The 22,958-nt window shown below is 45.5% G+C and overlaps 1 protein-coding gene and 1 long non-coding RNA gene across 3 annotated transcripts; one reads left to right on the forward strand and one right to left on the reverse strand.

Moving 5' to 3' along the window:
* Nucleotides 1-948: 948 nt before the first annotated feature.
* On the reverse strand, nt 949-4,016 carry LOC138224378 (uncharacterized). The gene is made up of 3 exons (XR_011182852.1): nt 3,935-4,016; nt 2,975-3,138; nt 949-1,099 (listed from the first exon to the last, which is right to left on the reverse strand). It is a non-coding gene; the product is annotated as an uncharacterized lncRNA (long non-coding RNA).
* Nucleotides 4,017-4,179: 163 nt separating this feature from the next.
* Nucleotides 4,180-22,636, forward strand: ca5a (carbonic anhydrase Va). 2 transcript variants are annotated; one of them, XM_006641319.3, is made up of 7 exons: nt 4,180-4,511; nt 6,967-7,164; nt 11,855-11,973; nt 12,657-12,752; nt 12,845-12,907; nt 15,254-15,409; nt 18,201-22,636. In XM_006641319.3, exons 1-7 carry the CDS (start codon nt 4,382-4,384, stop codon nt 18,360-18,362), a joined length of 924 nt encoding a protein of 307 aa, XP_006641382.1. In that variant the 5' UTR covers nt 4,180-4,381; the 3' UTR covers nt 18,363-22,636. The 2 variants fall into 2 exon arrangements, with proteins under 2 accessions (XP_006641382.1, XP_015223702.1); XM_015368216.2 differs by lacking the exon at nt 4,180-4,511 and adding an exon at nt 6,761-6,862.
* Nucleotides 22,637-22,958: the final 322 nt, after the last annotated feature.

Consider the following 22,958-nt stretch of genomic DNA (forward strand, 5'->3'; position numbering starts at 1 on the left):
AGTATACTTCATTAGGTTACATTTGCAGCACCTGCTGGTGCTCTGGATGAAGATGTGGTATCCTAAAATGCAAAAGCTACAGATGTGATAGCGGTTTAGCAAATGTACAAAAAAAGATGGGAAATATACTAGAAATCATAACCAGAATAATGTTTGCTGCTTATATTGCACAGCAGAACATTCTCTCCTTGTTTTAGACGTATTTGGGTTTAACGTTTAACAGACCTCACCTTGGGACATTGCCTGTTGCTGGAAGTGTGTCCTCCCTGAGCTCCTGCAAGATGTCAGGTTTTTGGCACTCTCCTCTTCGTGCTCATCTGCTGGTCACGAACCTTGTTTTCAGGCACCTAAATCATGACCCAGTAAATTGCACCTCTAATGGCGAAATGCGGTGAACGTGCTTGAGCGCTCTTAATGTTTTTGTACCTAGCAGGAAAACAACAGCTGTGCCCTAGCAAATATTGTGTCCTGCCTGCGTAATTAGGAGCAGAGTCCGGCAAACGGAGCTGCGTTCATATGGTGTTTGCAGACGTCAACTTGTACTGTTACCTTTGGCCTAATTACACTTTCTAGCACAACACATGGAAAACAGCTCAGTTTTGTGCCCAACTGTCTCTGTAGACATTCAGGTGACCGTGAAGGTAGGAGTGATGATTTGTTTAAGAATCTGCATTCAGTCTTGGATATTCCAATTGGAGGGGTCCGTTTCTTTTCAAAAGATCCCCGAAAAGGCGTTTTGACCTATCTTGCATTTCTTTTTGCAAGATTTGACCTGTTTCTCCTAAGAAGTATCGGAGCGTCTTGAATTGGTTTCTCTGAAACAAGTTTAATCGCTGTGGACTGAACGCAGATCGTAAGGTTCTGAAGTACTTCCGCCCCCGATTTTGAATACTGTTGAAAACTGACTGTCAAAAGTGGTAGAACGGGCAAATTCAATTCTGCTCATTGCATTGCATTCTGAAGGCAGTCCTCTAGCACTGGGATGTTATTGGTCCACAGATATTTCAGAACCTTGCAGAATACAGACCATCTTGTTCAGGCTGTCTTTTCTGTTCACAGAGGCCCGGCATGTTATTCTGTGGGAGTCCTGCTGTTTTTTCTATTGAGTGAAGAAAACATTTTAGAAAGTGACAGGGAACGCAGATACAGTATGTGGAAACCTGATACTGAGGCTTCAGACTTTTCCTTTGTGAAACGATTTTAAGGGTGTCCCTGGCAGGGACTTCATAGGACTTAGGGGGACTCTCGGGTGAATCTAGAAATGCGTTACGGGTTTGATTTTTTCCATCGTATGTGATTTGCTATTGTCTCGCTGTATCTTTTGTGACCAATAAGAAAATTATGTAAATATCTTGGGGCGGTGTATGCGAAGCCGTAGTCTAATTGGCTATCGTTATAGGTTTTTTGTTTTTTAGCCAACATGGCAAAACAAAAGCATATATCTACGTTTTTCAAAAAGCCGCCTGTAGATGCCCAGACCAGTCCCAAAACAAATACGACACACGAGATGCTATAGGCATCTTGGGTTTTAAGGAGAACAGCCTGGCTTCCCGAATACAAGTGTTTCTGGACCGCAAGCGGCAGTGCACGCGTTTGCTTGTAGCAGCTCGATACCTGTAGGAGTTAAGCGCGCAGAGGTTCTAAACTTTCTCCTGGTAACAAATTACAAGCTTTGAAATGCATGAATAACATTAAGATAATATTGATGCGAGTGTGCATTTTACAGATAACTATTCAGATCGCCTCTAAATGCCCTGCAGTTTAAGTGAACGACGTTTACAGAGCTAAAATACATCCAAAGTATGTATTTGACGCTTTTATTAGCAGGCCATTCTTGCAATTAAAGGTACGATGAATTGGTTAGCACTGTAATGCGACTATAACAATTCAGTGTTAAAGTCTTGTGGGAAGTCATGAATTTCCAAAGTAGGTGTATTTTGGAATCGATAATAGAATACTAATTTCGTGGGTACGAAGTTTAAAAGCATCATGAAGGATCGAACAAGATCTTCAGAACTTCATATTTTAATATCTTCGCAGTTGTTATTCTCAAGGCGCCTCGCTCGTTATTACCCTTGGTGCGATGCATTTACTCCAACCTCTGAAACCCATACGTGCGAGCACGTTCTTCTGGGATGTTATGCTCATATCAGTTTTCCTTTCTTTCCCTACCGTGACACGCTGTTGCCAAACATAACTGTGGGATACCATCGTGACAAGACCTCCGCAGCCTGTCATGATAGGGACCCCATGTATATGGCATGTTTATCGTGGCAGTGTATATCACGACTGGCGCCTTGCTTCCATGCCACCCCGGCACCGCTGTCACAATAAAGGTCTCATGTCAGGACATGATATACCCAAATAGGACGCGTCGGGATATATGGGCTTTGTGTCGCGAAATGGGGTCAGAATATCCTGTCAGGTATGTCCTATGGCAACATATGGACTCCATGTCATGAGATGGGGGTGGGACATTTTGTCGGGGTATGTCATATCGCGATTTACGGGCTTTATGTCGCGACATGGGGGTGGGCGTTTTGGCTGGGCATGTCATATCGCGATATAGGATCTATCATGTCGCGATATGGGGCGGGGCATTTTTGCCGGGCGGGTGTCATATCGCGATATGCGGGCTTCATGTCGCGACATGGGGGCAGGGGCGTTTTGCCGGGGTATGTTATATCGCGATATATGGACTTAATGTCGCAACAGTGCTGCGCCAATCGCAATGGGTATCGCGATGTGATCGTGATGCGCAGACTCCTATCGTGACATGCTATCGGAGTCGTGAACGCGCTGTGGACGCCATGACATTCTTTGTCTGCTATTCAGTTTTGACCGCAGTGCGACATCTCTTAGATTGATCAGTAATTGGAAACCAATGGATGTGTTACTGTATATCCAGCGTGCTCATACAGCACACACCGTTAACCGGGGCTACAGTATTTGGACCAGGAAGATCATCCATCACCTGTGTATCTACATGTTCTCAGAACTTCCGCTGTGGCGCTTTACCCAATCAGAGTGTCGATTCTCACTCTTCACCCAATCGCGGCCCGACCTGTTCGGGGGTTTAGCCAATCACGGGTCTGAGAGCTGTTCAAGCCAGCAGCGCCAGGTGGATCGGCTTGTTTACTGTGAATGAGAATCTATTTTTAAAATGCTTTACTTATTTGCAAAATAACTACATCGGCTTATTTTTTTAACGTCTTTATTGATTCACAATATTCCGCACTCTTTGAAATAAATACATTTTTTATTTGCAATGTAACTGTCTCCGCTGCTTTCTGTAATGAATACATGGTATTTGAACAATTTTAATCGTATATTTAAGGTAGGGGAAACATCACAGCAAGGAAAAGAAGGCGTTATATTGAAACATATTGAAACATCCACCCCACCCGACCAGACAGACTCGGAAAACCAGTTGCCCCCATTGTTTTCATCACAATCAGGAGTTCAAGTACCGAGTTTGTTGGTACCTGTAAACTTCCTTGTAGATAGTCGCGTGATTACCCGAGTAAACAAGGCGCTATATCTCGGAAACGAAAGCAGCACAAACGCTACTTACAGCGACACAAACCGGCACAAACGCAGCACTAACGATTGCGGTGAGTTTCGTCGTTTGTGCTGTTCGACGGGCGGGTGGGCAAACATTTCTGGGTCATTACATTGTAAACTGCAGAAGACTCGACTTCACTTGAGGATCTATACACAGTCCAGTACTTTGAAGACTCAAAGACGTTTGCAAAAGAACCGACTAACCCCCCTACTAGCTTATCTAGGTCACTAGACGAAACGCAGGTTGTGTTGTGCCAATGGGTGCACAAACTCGGCCTTTCTTCCTCCCTGCACTGTACCCCCCAGTTCCGAAAGAGCCTCACGAATCCGCCCCCTTCATACGCGCACCTGATTGGACGACACCACATACCCGCGACTCTGGTTACTGTTAGGGGTCTTTATCTTTTCTTCGGTTTGTTTGGTCATTGCAGTCCAAAGCGCAGGCTGGCGTTTGCACGCCTCACGCCTACGATTACGTCACAGAGGAAGAGGACGCTGGCCACGGGCGAGAAGAGACGCACGTGCTCCTTCGCTTCAATAGTAAACACGAGTCTCCCTCGAGCCAGCCCTTCTTCCTCTGAGCAGCCAATCAGGGGCCGGCGCTGCCTTGTTTGCCTGGGTTACGCAACGGGAGCCGTAGGGCTCCTACAAACATGGACCCGGGCTGCTCACTTGTAGGTAGCGAGCAGTCAGTGCGGGCTGGGCGTGCTTTTCATCCGGCTCCAGGGGCGTTTTAACGAGTCTTGGCGTTTTGTTTTCCACCCGTGTCTTTCCAAGAAGGGGAGTCGTCGAGCCCGGCCGCTTGTCAGGACAAAACATGGTGCTACTGACGGCGTTGGTGTCTCCTGTGGTCCGGCGCCTGAGCCTGCAGCTCCGCTGTCATCGCCGCGCCCCGGTGAGGCGATGCAACCTGACGGCTTGCTCCAGCAGGCTGGCGCTGTCCCAGGGTGAGTACGTCCCGGGACACCGGCTGTGTGAGCAGGCGGGCTGAGCTCCGGGCCCGGTCTACTCCTTTTCCGGGTGTGGTGGGGTTTCCTTTGAATGGGCTGGGAGCGCAGGTTTCGCGTGTGATTGCAAGTTGAATGCTATCGTGAGAAAACGATCGTGACTTAGTAGAAATACTTAGAGATAAGAGACACAGGTAGCCCGCGGACCATGACTTAGTTTCGCCGGCTGGAAGCTCCTTTTACAGTGCAAGCAAATGCCGGAGTCGAGCTGGTCTCGGTGCTGACCCAGATAGAGCCATTGAGCTTCAAAGCGCCCGGGCCAAGAGCAACGACCAAGATCTTTTAATTCAGCCAGCTGACAGGACTCCATGTAAACAACTAAGAATTCGACTGCAAAGGAACAAGTAAGAGGTTTCTTCCATGCTGAAAAAAAGAGGAAAACAACACAACACCTGAAGAAGGCTCCACGGCCGAAACGTTGTTTTCTTACTTCTTTTTTTCAGCACTGAATAAACCTGTTACTTGTTCCTTTGCAGCCTACGCATGCTGACGCAGCTCCCCACCGGAACTAAAAATGAGATTTTCCAGTTGCCAACCTCCGTCAATTTCTGTTGCCAGATGAGCTTCACTGAGAACAAGACTGAACTTCCAAATGTTTACAGCTGTAACTCTGATCTACTACTGATAGTATCTGCTGCTACTACTGCCCCCCTCCTTTAATCGGTAAACTACAGCTCTCGAGGTGTTTATCAAACGGAATTTACATGAAATAGCCAGCAATAAAACTTGATAGCCAAATAGGGGTCTTTGTTCCGGCAGTGTGGATACAGTGGTCAGAATTGAGAAAAAAAACTTCTATTTAAATGTTTTTGCATCTTTGCGAAGTAGTGAAATTCAGCTCGTAGTCCTACAGCTGCCGAGAAGCTGTTGCGTCAGTGTCTTTCTCGTTCTGACGTTCCTCCTGTTTTCACCGGAGCTCAGTTATTAAGAAGGGTGTTACGCAACCGACGACGTCGTTAGTTGGAAGCTCCTTGGTAGAGTCCATCCCTGACGCTCTGGAGTCAACATTCACACACAGTACGAACTGTAGGATCCACCACGGTCAGTTGTCAGTGTCCAAGCACTATAGCAGAGTCCGACTTGAAAGAAGTGCAGGCGGTCGGGCGGCAGAGGGGGGAAATTCAAGTGTGTTTTGGTGACGTCATTTAGTCACTATGTTAGTATGAGGGGCTCGTGAATGTAGCCGGTCCATTCAAGTGGTTCAGTGACCGCAGGCCCCAGAGGTCACCAGACACGCCACACCACAGAGCGAGAGATGCAATGCCCACGATCTCTTGGGAACGTTAAAGATCATACGATTTGATTTAAGAATGCCGTTTGAAAACCGAGCCTCTCAGTGCCTGAGTGCCTCACGTCGGCTTGCTATTCTGTGCGGTACAGAGCTGTCCGGTCCCACAGGTGTGCAATGACTCCAGAGCGGAGACCAGGTGTCTCTCCCCACACTGCGGAGGCCGGTCACAGATCGGTGCAGCAATGGCATCATATTAGCAGGGGATGACAGCAAGATGTATGGGGTGGTGCCAATACAGGACACTGGCGGCTCAAGGCCATTATTCTGTTTGTCCGAAAGACAAGATCGTGATTTTTAATAGATCGTGAGTGGTTAGATCCTCAAGTGAAGAACCTTTCACATGTCAGTCCGTAAATCCTTAGTTAATCCGAGCCACACTTAATACGGTTATCGAGAGAGATTTAATCTACATTTTAATGAGTAATACACCTCTAACTAAGAATTGTTATGAAGGTAAAGGTTTTTCGATAAAAAAAAAAACTTAGTATACATTGGCGTGTATCACGCGTTTACCATTCAGATTTTTTTTTTCGGCGACACCCTCAGCTGTGAAGGAAGTATAACTTGAGAAGTTCCAAAGAAGCTGGTGGAGAAAGTGTTGTTTTTCCCTGCGATGTGCGCTGCCCCCGAACCCGTCTTTGTGCTGACGTGTCTGGGTGCAAACCGCCCCACAGATGATTATAAAGTAGCCAAACCGCTTCCCCCTGAAACAGATGTGTTGCAGTTAAACAAGGGAGCGGAGGGCGAGGGAGACGCCGGGGCTCCTGCTTCGCTTGTAGCAGCAGAGCCAATTGCGTTGGTGTGTCAGAGTGCCAAAGCTTTTCTAATATAAAGTTCCCTGGGCGTCCACCGCCTTCAGAGCCTCGTACGAGTCAGGGGAGGTTAGTCCTCCAGGGGATTAGTGAGGCTGGAGTAAACTACAGCAGCGAAGTTCTCTCAGCAGTCCGGTCACTTTTCTTCTCTCTCTCTCTCGTCTGCCGTACGGAATACAGCATGAACCGTATGTCTCCGTCTCCTGGCTCTCGTTGTCTCTTTCCCTTCCCCTTCCGAGCGCCGTTTTCCTCTTCCTGATTTGCCAAGGGTGCCTTCGGTCTTGTGTTTCAGTGCACCCCATGTGGCAGACTCCGCTGGCCGTGCCCGGAGGGAGTCGGCAGTCCCCCATCGACATCGCCCCGAAGGACAGCGTGTTCGACCCCCACCTGCAGCCCCTGAAGATCAAATACGACCCCAAAACCTGTCAGCAGATCTGGAACAACGGCTACTCCTTCCTGGTGGAGTACGATGACACTTCCGACAAATCCAGTAAGAAAACTTTGACCCTTTCGCGCTTGATTCTTCTTTGTGAGTAAAGCCTGAAGTAGTTTAATTATTAATTTGAATTTGTGTCGATAGCAGCAGCCGTGTTGACTCATGCATGTTCTATATTACATATTCAAAGCCTTTTGCTGTCCAGTATTGTGTTGCTCAGTCAGCTGAGCTGATTTCTGATCTGATCAGAATGATTCATCTGCAACTTACCCCCTTAAAAATATGTACTGTAGCAAGGAGTCAAGTATAATGTTCCCTGTATAGCCAGTTATGTGACAGAAAAAATATCATAACAGATGATTTAAAATCCACATCTGTAAAATGTTAAGTCTGAGGATCATTCTTGGCTCAGAGTACAGTTCTAACTTTGACTCATAATCCACAGAACCTTTTTAAGAAACAGAGCTCTGCCTTAGACAAACCCTTAAAGGAAGGATGTGTTTTATCCCAAAAGTGTGAAATACAGAATATTGGCACTGTTTTATCATGAAACTTCGGGTTGTGCACGCAGTGGTTATTTTAGTTTCTTGAAGGCTTGCGGTTTGTAGTTTTGCAATTTTCGTGACAATCTGCTCCGATTTACTTTGTCCAGAAAACCAGAAGAAAAGTGCTCCTTGTCGCAACAGTTGTCTACAATGCCTGCGCAACTAGCAGTAGTCTTGAAAATTCTGCAAAAAACACTTAAGCTGTTCAGCAGTCCTGCCTCTGCTGCTTAGTGGACAGTGTTCCCCAGTGACCGGTGTCCTGTCACCTCTGTGTCTGTGTCCTGTCCAGTCCTCAGTGTGACACTGTCTTGTAGCGGTGCAGCTGAATCAGAGTGTTGATGAGTCTGGACAAGTCCCCCCCCCAGACTCTCTTCAAAACCATTAAAATTATGTCCTCAGGCTAGTGCTCCCTGTCTTTTACATCTAGAAACAGTTTGTCTCATTCTGTCTCTATATTCTTTATACCTTTTTACTGTTGATGTTCTACCTCCACTGTAAAGAGTTTTTAATGTCAGGACTTCACAAGTGCATTAGGAAATTGTGTTCTAAGGCCATTCAAGATCTGATTAGATGATAATAATTTTACTACACATAACTTTACTGAAATAAACCCATGTCCTCTACTACATAACAAGAATAATAAAATGGAAACATTTGCTCTCGTGCTGCTCTTTGGTAGGGAAGTTTCTGCAGATCACCACAATAGCCAGTGGCGTGGGTATAGCCAGAGAGCAGAGGTCATTCTAAGGATGTTATTGGGGAACAGTACAATGAAAGGGCCAGGAGTTTAAATTTTTTTCATTTTACAGTTTGCATCACATGACCAATTAATGCTTCTTGTTTCTGCTGGCCTGAGCAATGGACTGCAATATGGCTCACCAGTTTACCCCTGATGGCTCAGGCTGTTCGTGAAGGAAAAGATTGGCTTTGCTTCTGTCCTACCACCTCCCTCTGCTCCCAGCTCTCTTTCTGTGTTGGTGCTGTATCACAAGTTGCAAAGAAAACTTGAATTTCCCAGTTGTCTTTGGCACCTCTGTGCACAATTAGCTGTCAAAAGATATCTGCATGTGCTGAACTCTTTGCCATAAATTGTTACACTCCCTTTATTGAGGCATTTGAATCTTTAAGGTTTCATCTTCTCATTGCTCCATTCCTATTTTGTTTCTTATTGGTGGCACCTCTTTAATTGCTCCTCATCAGGCCAGATGTTTTCATAGGATTGGGTGTGTCACTTCTGCACCCTGAGGGGTGGGGTATGGGTGTGAAACCGTCAGCTGGCATAGTATGTTGTTGGTACAGTGGAAACTATATAGAAATGTTCATCTCCCCAGAAATCACAGCCCGGTTGTGCTCTTCCACAGCTCTGCTTGAAATATGAGGGAGTGTTTATGATCTACTGTTTTGCAGCCAGGATTGAGAAGGCAGTTCCCCATTGTGATCCATTCATCTTCCTGAAAAGCAGTGGAAGAGAGCTGTGCCACTCATGTCACATTCTGCTTGTGTAATGTCAGGATATTTAAAACTGTCCTGATTAAGTCACTTATTTGTTTTAAACATTTTAAAGAATTTAAAGAGTTTAAGGAATTATAATGGAGTTTAGAGTGTGCATCCTACTCTTTTAAATGTCAGGATAAATTGACCTAGAAGAGTCTAAATTTTGGACAGCAAGTCACATTGTGGTTTTTAGGGACTGCAGTTTGGTTCAGGTCAAGACACGTTTGACCCTCAGTATATTGCAGTATGGATCCTCATTAACATTTTGCGTATTTTCCCCCCTTGACGGGCTCTTCCTGGTCCATGGCTTTTTATGTTGCATGTTCAGTGTACTCAGGACTCGTACTGTTTCATCGTTCAGGGTTTCATGTTTCTCTGTGCTTTGAGCATGGTAGCACTATACAGGAGCTCCTGGTTAAATTGGCAAGCCAGCATTGCATTAGAGTAAATTCACAATGTGCTCAGTGCAATCTGCTGAATAATAATGAACTGCACTGCTGCTTTTGTGCAGTAGGTTATTGTAATTTTCATTCCCTGCTCATGTAAGATTAATGCCTCTTTAGCCTAGGAAGCTTAGTGGTCCAGTGGTTATAATACAGCCTTTATTACCAGGAGTATCCTGGTTCAAGTCCAGTGGCTGTGTCCCTGATTCACAATCTGTTCCCCTGTCCAAAGATTGGAGCTGTACGTTAATGCGTATATTTTGTATTTATTATTATACTCCATCCTTTTAGAAGAGAATCACGATCCTCTTGTCGCTAACTAGGTGGGAATAGTTACTGATGCCATAAATGACCCTGTGCTGCCTTGGGAACAAGGGCTACTGATTGGCTAATTATAATTAAAACGGCATTTCGTAAGTTCAGCACTATAAGGTATTACCAGACTCATTTTCACCAAGTTTCATTTCAGCTGATGCCAAAGAAATGCAATTAAAAGTGGTTTTTAACTGGAGGCCTGCCATACATTCTTTGCAACATTAAAGCCAGCTGATGCAGAGACTTGTTGCTAGTTTGTTACTGCTTATCTCAGATAAAAAGAACTGTACTATTTTACTGCTGCTTGGGGACATTTGAGACTTCCTACACTAAGAACAGAACTATTTTACAGGAAAAAAACTGTGACTTATGCCTTCCAACATGTCAACAAAGACTTGACAGGAATCACCTGTCCTGCTTGTAATTGTTTTTAAAGGCAGTCTCTTTATTTTGATACACCAAAGTTAATCAGATATCCATTCAATACATATAATATTTTGAATACATGTCTTTTTTTTCACCACTAGGTTACAAGTAGTCACTTGTTCAGTTCAGCATTTTTGAGTTTCAGTAAATTGAATGCAAAGGCTTAGGTTTCTTGTTCTTATTGAGAAAATGTCTTTTATATTGTTCTCCACAGGAATGCACTCGGGGAGTTGTCTGAATAATTAAGTTAATGTATAACTCTGTTCAAATGACTCCAGAGCTGAGGTTGTTATTGTGCCCTTCTGCTGAGGCTGAGGAGGTGAAGTGGTACACTGCTGCTCCTGTGGGTCTTGTGCTTTCAGCGGCCTGTCGAACGAGCTTGTTTCTGTCATGTCAGCTGCTGCTTGTGAGATCTCGGTGTCGCCTGTGGGTGTGGGAGCTGGGGAGCAGCGGCGTGCCTGAATGGCTGTGCTTGTACAGAGAAGCTGGTGGTGATGGGGGGGAAAACACTCTTTTTCTGGATACACCCAGCAAGATTGTTGCAGGAAGACCCGGCCTGTTCCTCTGCAGCAAAAGCATTTTCATTTTTCTTTTTTCCCCTCCACCGTCTGATTGTTTTTTATGTCAAGGACCTTTCGAAATATGGGATGTGGAAACATATTGTTGTGGGTATCTCCTTTCACGAGGAGTGTGGTGCACATGGACTGATGTATTGGAAAACCGCAAGAGCTAAAGCACCAGTATGTCATCCAGTAGCATGAAAGCTGTGTGCCCAGTTTGAAAGGCTAGGCTACGGTGCTTTAGCACAGAGAGGCCGGCTTCAGTTTCTCTCAGCTAGGAGTCGCCAGTTGGTGGTTACACCCCCCGAAATTGGGTGAGGAGAATGTGGTCTGGCTGGTACCATCCTCCGGCATGCCTACCTATGCCTGATGTCATTGCAGTCTTCATAAGCAAACAAGGAGTCTTTGCACGCCAAGCCACTAGTGCTCTGCCAGTGGGGACTCAAGTGTCTGCCCAGCTCTGGAGGGTGTTGGCCATTGCGTGCCTCTGCTTGAGGAATTCTGGTCACAGCTGGCCAGTAACATGACTCGTGTAGGACCACAGTGGGATACACATGAGCCCCTTTAAATAGATTTTCAGCGTCTCGCGTTGTTTCATTATAGTTGATGTATAAATGCACTAATGCTTCAGCCTGGTGCATCCCACCTAGGAGAAATCAGCAGAGCTCTTAATGCCACTTGTGCTCTGACCGGCACTGGCAGAGAGGCTCCCTGATATTGTGAAACCAGAGCAGAGGTGACACTTTCTGGATCCACTGATGTCTCACAATGCACAAAATTGTAGTTCTGGAGACCTATGTGCTTTTATAAATCTCTCAAAGCTGGAATAACAGTGAACACTCAAGTCTGGAAGGCTTCTGTGTAAGTTGTAGTATTTAAAGTTGTTCTGTTGTCTAGTTGCCAGGCCTTTGAGGGGTTCAGTCCCCAATAATGAACATACAACTTATTTTTCCTGTGCCAGCTATCAGTGGGGGCCCCCTGAAGGACCAGTACAGGCTGTGCCAGTTCCATTTCCACTGGGGGGAGAACAACGCCTGGGGCTCTGAGCACACCATCGACCGGAAGCTGTTCTCAGCGGAGGTAGGCCACCCCTCAGCAGGTGTTGTGACGCCACACAGACCCTGCGGAGCAGTGTGGTGGCACAAGGACGGTGGTGGCAGCCACTTTCCTGTAGCTGTTGGTGCATTAGCTGTGTATTCATGCTTGTCCTCTGACCTGCTTCATTATTTCACCTCCTTGCATAACACCTGGAACATGTGCTGCTGCTGTTTTATCTGTTAAATTGTTTTTTTAAGATAAGAAATGGAAAAGATTTTTTTTTTGTTCAATGAATTCCAAGTAGAGAAGTTATTCTAGTTCTTAGCTGTATAATCCTTAAAAGCTGCTTGTGAAATTCCTATTATCTAAAATCAAACCATTGGGGAAACTGGCTGTGTCAGGATATTTGGGTGGATGTTACAGCAGTTCTTTGTGCTTGTTGGGGTAGTGTTACAGGTCGGGTATCAGCAAAAAATCAGCAGGTCAGTCCGATACTTGAGCCACTGTAATGTTCACTGCACCCAATTTCTTTTTCACTCTTAACGCAAAAAAATACAAGAGCTCATTCATTCAAACAAGGTTAGCCACCCATGTTACTACAGAGAACATGCTAGAATTACTGTTTATCTGCAGTTTAAATGCCAGCTTGCAGCAGCCAGCTCAGCAGAATAATAGGCCCAGCTTTTATTTTACAGTGCAGTTGACTAAGTGACTCTTTTCTTCAGCTCCATCTAGTGCACTGGAATGCAGACAAGTACAGTCTCTTTGAAGAAGCAGTCATGGAAGATGATGGCCTTGCTGTAGTAGCTGTGTTTCTGAAGGTAAATCGACTCATGCCTTGGCCCCCTGAGTGAAATCGGTGTGGGCTCAGGCAGGCGGAGAGGCTGACGCTGGGTTCCTGTCTGTTTCACAGATCGGTAAAAGGCACGAGGGTCTTCAGAAGCTGGTGGATGCTCTGCCCACTGTTCGTCACAAGGTGAGTGGAGGAGAATTGAAGGGAGCTCTGGACACAGCCTGATGGTATCCAGACTCCCATTGCACTGTACCTCATCCATTTCAGGTTTTACTAATTTACAAATGATTCTGCTAGTTGCAGACTAGGAGTACCCTGCAGATGATCTTGTCCTATAGGGTCCCTATATACAGATCTACAGGATATTCTTCACTGGTTTTCCCAAACTGTATTGAGAGAAGCCTGTCTGTACAGGGTATTCCCAAATGTTTTAATCCTACGTTTGCTAATCACTCCTAGATTCATTAATATCTTTGCCGTGGTCTCTTTTTATCAAGCTAAAGGGGTAAGCCAGTGAACTGCTGCTTGTATTTTCAGAAATTTTAAGCCTTAAGACCTTTACAATAATCAGAATAAAAATAATGAAGAACTTGTAGATATAAATATAAGGTGTTTACAAATGTTTCTGACAGAAGCACGTAAGCTACTCTGTTCCTGGGGTTAATACTTGAGTTGGGCAAAAAAGAGCAATGCTCATTAATTTCTCTCCTTTTTCTCCATCATTTAATCCTGGCGCCTGTCCATCACATCTTTGAATTCATTTGTTGAGTAAATCAAGCAGAGTTGTGATGCAATCACATGCTTTCAAATACAATACACGCATTAAACATGAGTGTCAGACCTAATGCTTATCTTTGTTGCAGAGCATATTGGAAAAACTACAAAAACTTGTCTCCTAGTCTGTTTAAGCAAAGTCATGTGAGGGATTAAAGCCGTTTAATGTAGAAATAATTGCTTAACGTCAGGATGATAACACTCAACCACTTGAAAGTTATCACACTTAATAGATTAGCTCCCTTCTCCGATTGATAACGGCCAGTAGGTGTAAGTGGTTGTTTGTAGGTCTCTTAAAATAAAAAAGGGAGTGCTGTTGTGGGTGATTTTAAAGCAGTTACATCTTTTTAATTGTTTTGAAACTATCCTGGGCTCTCTGGGCATATTTTGACTTAAATTCCCCAGCATGGCCACTGTTTTCAGCGTCTCTGACTCAGGCTGGAAAATCTAGTTGGTTTTTTTTTCCCAGTGTTTCATGTTGGAATTCTCCTTCACGACCCATGTGGATTAGAATTCCATTGTGGGTATTTGAAATCCTTCACAATAACTCCTTTAATTACTTTTGTCTGGAGTGCAGAGACGCCATTTCCTCAGTGAATCTATTTTAAAAAGTTTTAATATGAGATGATTACCTTCCCATACCCACACTTTCCTAAACCATTGCTGCAACGGGCATTGAAATTGTACACATTGAAAATGTATTTCTCCCCCTCCAGCAGAGCTGAAGATTCCCACTCGGCTAACTGATGAAATAATTTGGTTTCCTTTTGCGCTTAAGTCTCTTAAGTCCTTTCAAAATGTCTGTTCTGAGTTTATTTAAAATCCTTTAGTGTGGGGTGGGGCTTATAATTTGTCTTAATACTGATATTAAGCAGAGGTTGGGTTATTCAGTACCACTATCAGGGTGTACGAAATGTCTGGAAACTAAGCATCTGATTTCCCAGTGGTGAGTAGAGATTGTGCAACTAGTCTCACTTCATGCTGAAATCATTCATGATGCGCTGTTTATTTCTCCACAAACTAAACAGAACCTTTTTCTTGCTTCATGCTTTCGATACTTGATTTCAGCTGGCCCAGCATACACCTAGGTTTGTTCCTGTGCTGTCATTCAATCGGCTCAGTGCAGTGGGAGGGGGAGGGACCAGTCAACTCTACAGTTAACCAGTTCTAACCGCAGATGGGGAAATACACATGGCTTGCATTTTATTAATAAGAATTATTCCTTACATTTATATGTAACTTTTCATTCCAATGCAAGGATAATTTGAATTTCAGACATTTTTCGGTGGTTTAACATACAATCTTCAAAGTTATTAAACAATCGGAATAACTGTGGCAATCTGATAGGACTTCTCTTTGTAATTATTTGCGTTCTATGGAATTTATTTTTCTGCTGTGCAAATTAAAATTCTGCATAAATGGAGATAGTCATTCTTGTCCACATTGTCGTGTTTTGTCAGATTTACTTTAGTTTGCTTGCTGTTCCAACAGCATTTTATTCCAAGTGTAAATAAAACTGAAACTGGGTCTGGAACTCAGATCTGATCTTTCATTTGATCTAAACTGGTTTTGAGCACTCCTCTCCAGAAACTGGCTTGAGTAAGTGCTGCATTTTATTTTTATTCCCAGTGATATACATGGAAGACAACCAATTCTGGAACTTTAAATAACAGAGCATGTTTTGTGGTCTATATAACCAGGTGTGAATGGACCAGAGCTCTTTGTGAACCAACCTCTGTATCTCCCCCTTTCCAGGATAGTGTGGTAGAGTTCACTCGGTTTGACGCCGCCTGCCTGCTGCCCACCTGTCAGGACTACTGGACGTACCCTGGGTCTCTGACTACACCCCCCCTCACCGAATCTGTGGCCTGGATCGTCATGAAGCAGCCCATCGAAGTCAGCCATGACCAGGTGAGCACTCTGCTTCTTCTGCCGACCGACAGGGTGGGGTGAATGGGTTCTTTCTGAACGTTCACCAAGTAATTCTAAAACTTCTCTTTTTACTGGTGCTGTGATGGGGGATCTGAATGGATTGTGCTGCATTTATATAGTGCTTTCCTCCCAGAGACGTTCCAAAGCCTAGGAGCGACCCACTGAAGCAGAACCCCACCTGGGTGGCGCTCAGCAGCCCCACTGCGCAGCGGGTCAGGCCCACACGTGACAAGATGCCTCACAAGTTGAGTTAAGGGCAACATTAGGGAGGCAGGAATCTACAAACCCAAAAGTGGCGTTGACCCAGGACACGGCTGCTACCTCCTCCATTCCTCCGAGTTCCCCTGGAGTGACGTGAGATCTAGTGTTTTGACAGCAGTGCCACCCCTCCCATGTGCACAGCCTACTGCTGTTGTGTTCCTTGCTCTCCCTGTTCAGTACATGGGTTATAGGGGAAAGCTGAGCTGATGGGCTGCTGCTGCCAATTTCAAATTTGGCAATTTCCATTTAGTACATTTTCATGTCCTTTATTTTGGTTGTCCGTTAGTCCGTGAGCAGAGCATCCAGTGCTCGCTGTGAAATGAAAAGTAAGGTCTTGTAATGTCAGTACTGTCACACAGAGTTAACTTGGCTAGAAAAGTCTGTAAATCAGAGCTGTAGACTGTGCTGTTCCTCTGTAGTGGTTGTGTGGCTCAGTTGTGCCCTCTTGTGTTTGATAGAGCACACTGCAAACTGGAATTCTTTATGCCTACTTGGACAACTGTATACACTCACTATATGGCCATTATTACATTGTGACAAAAGGATCACTGGTCAAAATATTAGGAACCCCCACTGATTAACCTGCTGGGCCCCTGGCAGCAGTATAGACAGACTGGACACCACCTGCCATGCCTCTCACAGGGCTCTGAACTGTATTTGCAGTTCAACCCCGTCCTGCTGTTCCAGCTGAGGTGCTGATGAGTGTAGTGTTGTGTAGAACTGGACGGGACGTCCCACACGTGCTCGGCAGGACTGAGATCTGGGACTGTTCTGGCCAGGGAAGGCGGTGGAGGACTATTTCATCCTGCTCCCTTCAGCCGTGCCCCTCTTGCAGCCGAAGAGATCTATTCATTGGCCTGGGGGCTCCTAATATTTTGGCTATTTGTGACTGTATCCATATTTTTACAAAAGAGTCCTCCTTTTCACAACGTTATCATGCATGTATTTTCGGATCTGGTTTGCCGCTTAAAGTTCCTGATGTCACCATAAATACGTGTTAATTTTTTTTAAAATTAGTTCCTCTCCTGAATGGAGAAGTTCAGCTTAATATTTGTGAGTCTGTCTGCCATCACTGTTGTTCTGTGTTCTTAATTGACTCATTTCTGCAGCTGCCTTTAGTTTCTAGCAAACCGACAGTGCATGCTTTGTTCTCATTTGTTTGCAGTAAGAGCATCTGTTAAGGAAGTGAAATGAAACATCTAGCTTTTATATTGGCGCCGTAAAGAGACAAAGGTTTCCCGAGTTTGCGCCTCAGGAATGATGTAAGCCGTGTCTGAAGGCAGTTCTCCCTGCCCAGCTCCGTCAGCCTCCAGCTGACTGGCTGAGTGTCACACTGTAGTTCAGTGGCCATGGCGACGCGTGGGAACAATGGGGAATGGTCTCAGGTGACAGCATAATCGGAGCTGAAGAGCTGTTTTGTCAGCAAGAGCAGTGCTGTTAGTGCAGTCACATGTGGAAACCTGTTCAGCAGTCACACGCTGACCAAAAAGCTGAAAAAGAAAATTATTCGTGGAAAAAGGACAACCGGAAACTACACTGCAGAAAAAAGGGTTTAAAAATTAATCCGCTCCTGCCCTGGCCTGCCCTCTCTCGCAGAACGACCGAGGAGAGGGCTACAGCAGTTCTAATCACGCTGCTGGAGCTCACACGGGAGCAGAGCTGGAGACGGATGGAATTCCAAACCCTTGGAAATCACAACAGAGATTTTGCAAAAGGCTGTAGACGTTAACAGGCCATTACAGCCCAATTATACTGCATGGATTATTTGAGCTTTCTGCCTTAGTTGTTTTATCTGTTGAGATAGATTGCTGATAGTTTGGATATTCTTTTAACTTCTAACGTTGCATTCCAGCTGAACTGGTTTATTTGTTTACGTTATTTTCTCGTTATTTTTGAGGAATCCTTTTCTAAGCCAGGGTTGTTGGAGTAGTTGCTCCCATAGGGCAGTTGAAATTGAAGCAGATGTGATGATAATCCTTACGCTTATAAAGTGGTTTTCTGGACACTCCACTCAAAGCGCTTTACAGGAAATGGGGTTCCCCTCCACCACCAGTGTGCGGCCCCACCTGGATCGAGAGTGCGCCAGTACTCTCACCACACACCAGCTCTCAGTGGGGAGGAGAACAGAGTGATGAGGCCAGTTCAGAGATGGGGATTATTAGGAGGCCATGATTGGTAAGGGCCAGGGGGAAATTTGGCCAGGACACCGAGTTTCACTCCCTTATCTTTTCGAGACACACCCTGGGGTTTTTAATGACCACAGAGACGCAGGGCCTTGATTTTAACTCCCTTTCGAAGGACAGTGCCTTTTCACAGTATCATGTCCCTGTCGCTATGCTGGGCCATTAGGACCCACACATTTGGCAGGGTGAGCGCCCCCTGCTGGTCCCACTAACACCTCCTCCGGCAGCAGCCTTCTCTTTCCCAGGAGGCTGCTGGCGGGGTGCAAGCGGAGCCGGTGCCGGCGCAGGGCAGGCGAGTAACGAGCCCCCCCCTCTCTTCCCGGCAGCTGGCGGTGTTCCGGAGCCTGCTGTTCACGGCGGCGGAGGAGGAGGTGCAGAAGAGCATGGTGAACAACTTCCGCACGCAGCAGCCCCTCAAGCAGCGCACCGTGCGCTCCTCCTTCACGCCCTTCCTGCCGGACGCCCCGCCCGGCGCGGCCCAGCACTGACCCCCACCGGCCGCGCGGTCGTCCCTTCGCCTCCTCCCCGGCTCCCGCAGGGCAGCCTCTCCGGAACGCCGGGGGTGGCGCGGCACCTGCCTCCAAACAAGATGGCGGCCGGGCGTGGCCGCTGGCGCCCCTTTTCATCTCTGCAGCCGCCGCTGCCTTTCCGAAGTAGCTTCATTTCAGCCCCAGCAAGTGCTAATCATGTTTACTCTTGGCTGCTTACTGTGCAGTATGTGCACCCACAGCTCATTTGGCTGAGAGATGTAGCAATTATTTCAGCAATGGCATATATTGCGTTACCTTTATTTTCTACGTGACTTTAAATTCCTGTATTTTTTTTTTTTTTTAACGAGACGGATGAGTGGAAGCCGTCGGATGACCCGGCTGTCATTTTTAAGTGGGTCATCTGCTGAGAGGCCGTCGCAGGGCTCTGGCGAGGCTGCCTGCGAGGACGGTTCCAGATGTTTGGGCACAGCTGGGGGAGGCTGTGGAAGAGCTGTACTGCCGTTTGCTGGAAGGGGGGGGGGGGGTTGTTTGGGGTGCAGTTACACACAGACGGGGCTGTGTTTAAGGGGATGGGGACTCGACTGCCTTACGAATATTTAACATGCTGTGAGATCTTGCGGTGAGCTGTGCCGTTCTGGGACTGGAACCCTACTGTGGAATTGCATGGATGGTAGAGAGGGGTTATTTCACCCTAGAGGGGGCAACAGTTTGATATGTCAAGTCAAAATTTTAAAAATCACAGGGGGTTTCTATAATATACAGTAAAACTATAAAAGCCACAGTGATGCCCCCTGATATTGGCATTAATATCCATTGTATTCACGTTTACACTATAGGACCAGAGGCAGTTACATGTGCAGCTGGTCAGTACTTCAGTCCTCACATTCCAAAGTTACAGTTTACAGTAACGTGTGTCTAAGTAGTCCACACCCAGAAGGAGTGGCCTTGGACTTCTTTTTCACTCTGCCACTGGTGTCTGTGCAATATTGCAGTCAGGCTTCCAGTCCTGTGGCTTCTAATTCTCCTTGTAACGTCTGTAAAAGAGAAGTGCCTTTTCTGCAGAGGAAAGTGCAAGTGAACAGTGCTGAGATGATTGTCACACAAGAGTTTAGCAGTATTCACATTACGCTTGTATCATGTACACCATCCTCCATAACTTCTGACTGTCAGAACTCTGTCCCTCTCCCTAAATATCATGGTTATTATTAAATGTATTATCATTTCTAAGGAGTCATTTAAAAGGCATATGTAATCTAGACTGTTTAAGAAAAACGCTGCTGCGGTGTCATTTCAGAGTAACTGTGTTGTTTTTCCAATTGTGTTGTGTTTCTTAATTAATGTTGGTTATTTCCCAGTGCACTGCACTGCTAACAGAAAGTACTGTACTTTGATGTAAAAACAGTTTGCATTCCTTCCAGCCTTACAATCCATCGCTCCTTTTTAAAGGTCTCGCAATATTGCTTTAGTAAAAAACCAATTCATTCAAGGCTGCTGCAGTAATGCCTAGATGCGGGAACAGCAAACACTGTCACTGCAATTCTAAGCATAGCTGTCCTTTAATACCTGATTAACGTCATCGGTGGAATAGAGATCTTTGCCTCACTTGTCTGTAGAAATAGCCATAATTAGAGGGTTGTGCTGTATGTTTTAGTGTAACTTAAATTGTCCATTTAAGCGGGAAATCTGTTGTTCTGAATTCTTCAGGAACATTTGGAGTGGTGAGATTATTTTTTTGGATGGGGCAAGAATGGGTACTGTGGGCATATCCCTGCTCTCTGCTGGGTCTCTGCACCCTCATTGTAACCCGTTGAACGGGCCTCAACTGCCACACTGCCTGCAGCTGAGCGTGCTTTGTTCTTGGCTCTAATGAGGCGTGTCTGAGGTGTTAGCAGCGCTTCCGTTTTTCCTCAGTCTCCACGTTGAGCAGACTGTATGGAAATTACCCATCGCAGAATCAACAACCTGGGCACAAAATTATAATACTTGTCTTAAAAGCTTTAATGTTCGTTAGTAACTTAGCTACCGAAACCCTGCTTTGCATGTGATGTGAGGCAGCCAGCTCATCACTGGTCTGTGAGACGGGCCCTCTGTGTGGCATATGGGCTCAAGGTGTTTTCTTTCCTTTGTGCCCTGCATCGGATCACACTGTCAAGGCCTTTCAGCTTTCAATACCAGCCGCATAGGCCTCTGTTAGAATAACGATGGTGGTGATACAGCAAAACCGCATGCTTCTGGTAAGCCATGCTAGGATACTGTGGTTGTTTTAAAAAGAGTTTCCGTTTTATATCCTCAGCCAGCAGTTTCTACATGGACTGACTTCTCCACTGTCTCAGCCCATGTGTGCGGGAGGGTGCACTACCTCTGTGGCTCTGTCACATGCGGGCATTTTTTCAGAGGTGTCATGAAATGAATAGAAGCTTTCAGTGCCTCGGAGACGAGAGCCATTGGGAGCTCGGTTTACAATACCCTCAGACAAACTGGCACCAGCGCCGACTTGCCCCTGAAAAGCTGCCAGGGATGAACAGGGTCACGTGCAGGATGGCCTCCCACTAACCTGGGTGGAAAGCCAGGAATCTGCTGCTCTCCTGCTTGGCAGGATCACCTCTTTGAAGCCCTCCAGAAGACTGTCGAATAGGTCAAATGGCGTCTCCCTCTTTGGATGGGATGTGTGGGCTGTGTTCTGACAGGGCAGGGCTGTCACGCTACAGGGGCGTGACCCTATCCGGACATGTAGGTTCAGGCCGGATCAGAGGTGCCCTGGGCATTACCATGGAAGAGCTGGTGGCTCCACCCTGTCTTTAAGAAGGGTTGGCAGGTTCAGTCTTAAGAGGCTTGGAAACTAATGGAGCACTGCAATTAACAAGAGAAAGGAAGGGAAAGCTTTTGAAATTAGGTGCACACATGCTCTCACGGTCCAGATTTTGAATGTATAATATGACACAGGAGCAAGAACTTTATTCATAAGGTGTTGCGATGTCTGTAAATATACTCAACTCGCTAGGTTGGCACAACTGCAGAAAAGAACAAGCCCTTTCAGACCAAAAGTCCTGTGAGGCAGATTTCAGGGAGGTAGCATTGAAGCTTTACTTTACAGGCAGCTGTGAAATTATAGGCTTATTTAATTGCTGGGGGCTTTGCTGAGTGCAGGTTTTGTGTGTGAAGTGTGGTGTTGACTTACAGAGGAAAACTTTTGTTTCCTTGGACAAGGTAATTAAGCCCTTAGAAGTGATAAGTCAGGTGATGTACCAGTAAAACTGCTTAACTCTCTGTGAAGACAAACCACAGTAACATGTCTCGTTAATGCCCTAAATCTCTCAACAGTCAACTCTCATTTTATTTTTTTATTTTGTTGGAATTGCTCACTAAATGAATCTGATGTTTTTTTTTTCTCTTAGGAAATATATGTAGATTGTAATGCTCCCTGTTGTACAGTACATGTCCTCCAGCCATGTCAAAAGAGGTTTGAGAGGCCTGTGAGCAGAGCATGTCACGCCACCACAGAGTTTCTGAAAGGAGGGCGACCTGGAAGTTTTCCAGAAGGTTTGCATGGTTAAGGGAGGCCTGGAGACTGATGGAGACTTGGAGCTGCCCTGGAGCGGTTTCCCTGGCAGTGGCTCTGTGCCGTTTGGGATTCTTGCCCGTTTTTACATTAAAGAGATTCATTAGATAGCTCAACGGGAAGTACATCTTTTAGTCACGCACAACCTTGAGAAACTCTAACAAACCATGTTGTTTGACGCATTAATCTGTTATTTACTTAAAGTATATGTTGTTTTTGTGGAAGTATTTAAAAGAGGGTTCTGATTTTCAATGTAAAGGTCTAGTGGCTCCCCACTGGAAAAAGAAAATTCATATTTGTTTGTAGCTGTTCTTAGTTTTTAGCATATACTCAAATATAAGTCCCTATGTTTTCAGTGGAGAAGTAAGAATCACTCCTATTTTATTTTACTCCAGAGGTTATTCTCTCCCTGTCTGAGTGAATCACTATACAGTGTATGAAGATACTCACATGTGTAAATATCTAAATTTTTAACAGTGTGCAGCCTCTGGTGCCTCTTGGGTGTCCTGAGCAGCTTGACCGGTTTGCAAGATGTGCTGCCATTCGGAACAAGCTGGATGTTCTGCACACTCTAATATAGCACTAATTGTATCCAGGTTTATCTGACTTACAGTGCTGAACAAAATGCACAACCCAGGCATGTTCCCCTTAGTTTGTATTAGCGTTTTGTATTTTTTATTAAAGAAATATGAAATAAATCTCAAGTAGATCATTTACTTGTCCTGTTGTGGTTTGTTTTTATTCAATATTTTTATTATTACTACCATTATGACTACTTTTTATATTTGGGGTGCTGAGCTTGAAGATCCTTGTGATTGATCTTGCCGTCTCTGACCATCCTAATTCCTCTTCCCTACCCCTTCCACTGCCCCCATCGTCATCTTGGCATCTCCTGTGTTTTCTCTCTGATCTCTCCCTGCCTTTTCTCCAAGGCTGGCATCACCTGGAAGGGGTGTCAGCCTTTCTGGCTGTGTGGCACTCCTGTCTCTTTCCCCAGTGTGTTTAAATTCTGTTGTATACGTGATATTAAGCCA

The sequence above is a fragment of the Lepisosteus oculatus genome, chromosome 20 (genome assembly GCF_040954835.1).
Source record: "Lepisosteus oculatus isolate fLepOcu1 chromosome 20, fLepOcu1.hap2, whole genome shotgun sequence".
Classification (NCBI taxonomy): Eukaryota; Metazoa; Chordata; class Actinopteri; order Semionotiformes; family Lepisosteidae; genus Lepisosteus; species Lepisosteus oculatus.

Coding starts and splice junctions, on each gene's coding strand:
- ca5a (XM_006641319.3), top strand. CDS start 4,382: ATGGTGCTACTGACGGCGTTGGTGTCTCCTGTGGTCCGGCGCCTGAGC. Junction 12,753..12,844: donor TAGTAGCTGTGTTTCTGAAG/GTAAATCGACTC, acceptor TCTGTTTCACAG/ATCGGTAAAAGGCACGAGGG. Junction 12,908..15,253: donor TGCCCACTGTTCGTCACAAG/GTGAGTGGAGGA, acceptor CCCCCTTTCCAG/GATAGTGTGGTAGAGTTCAC.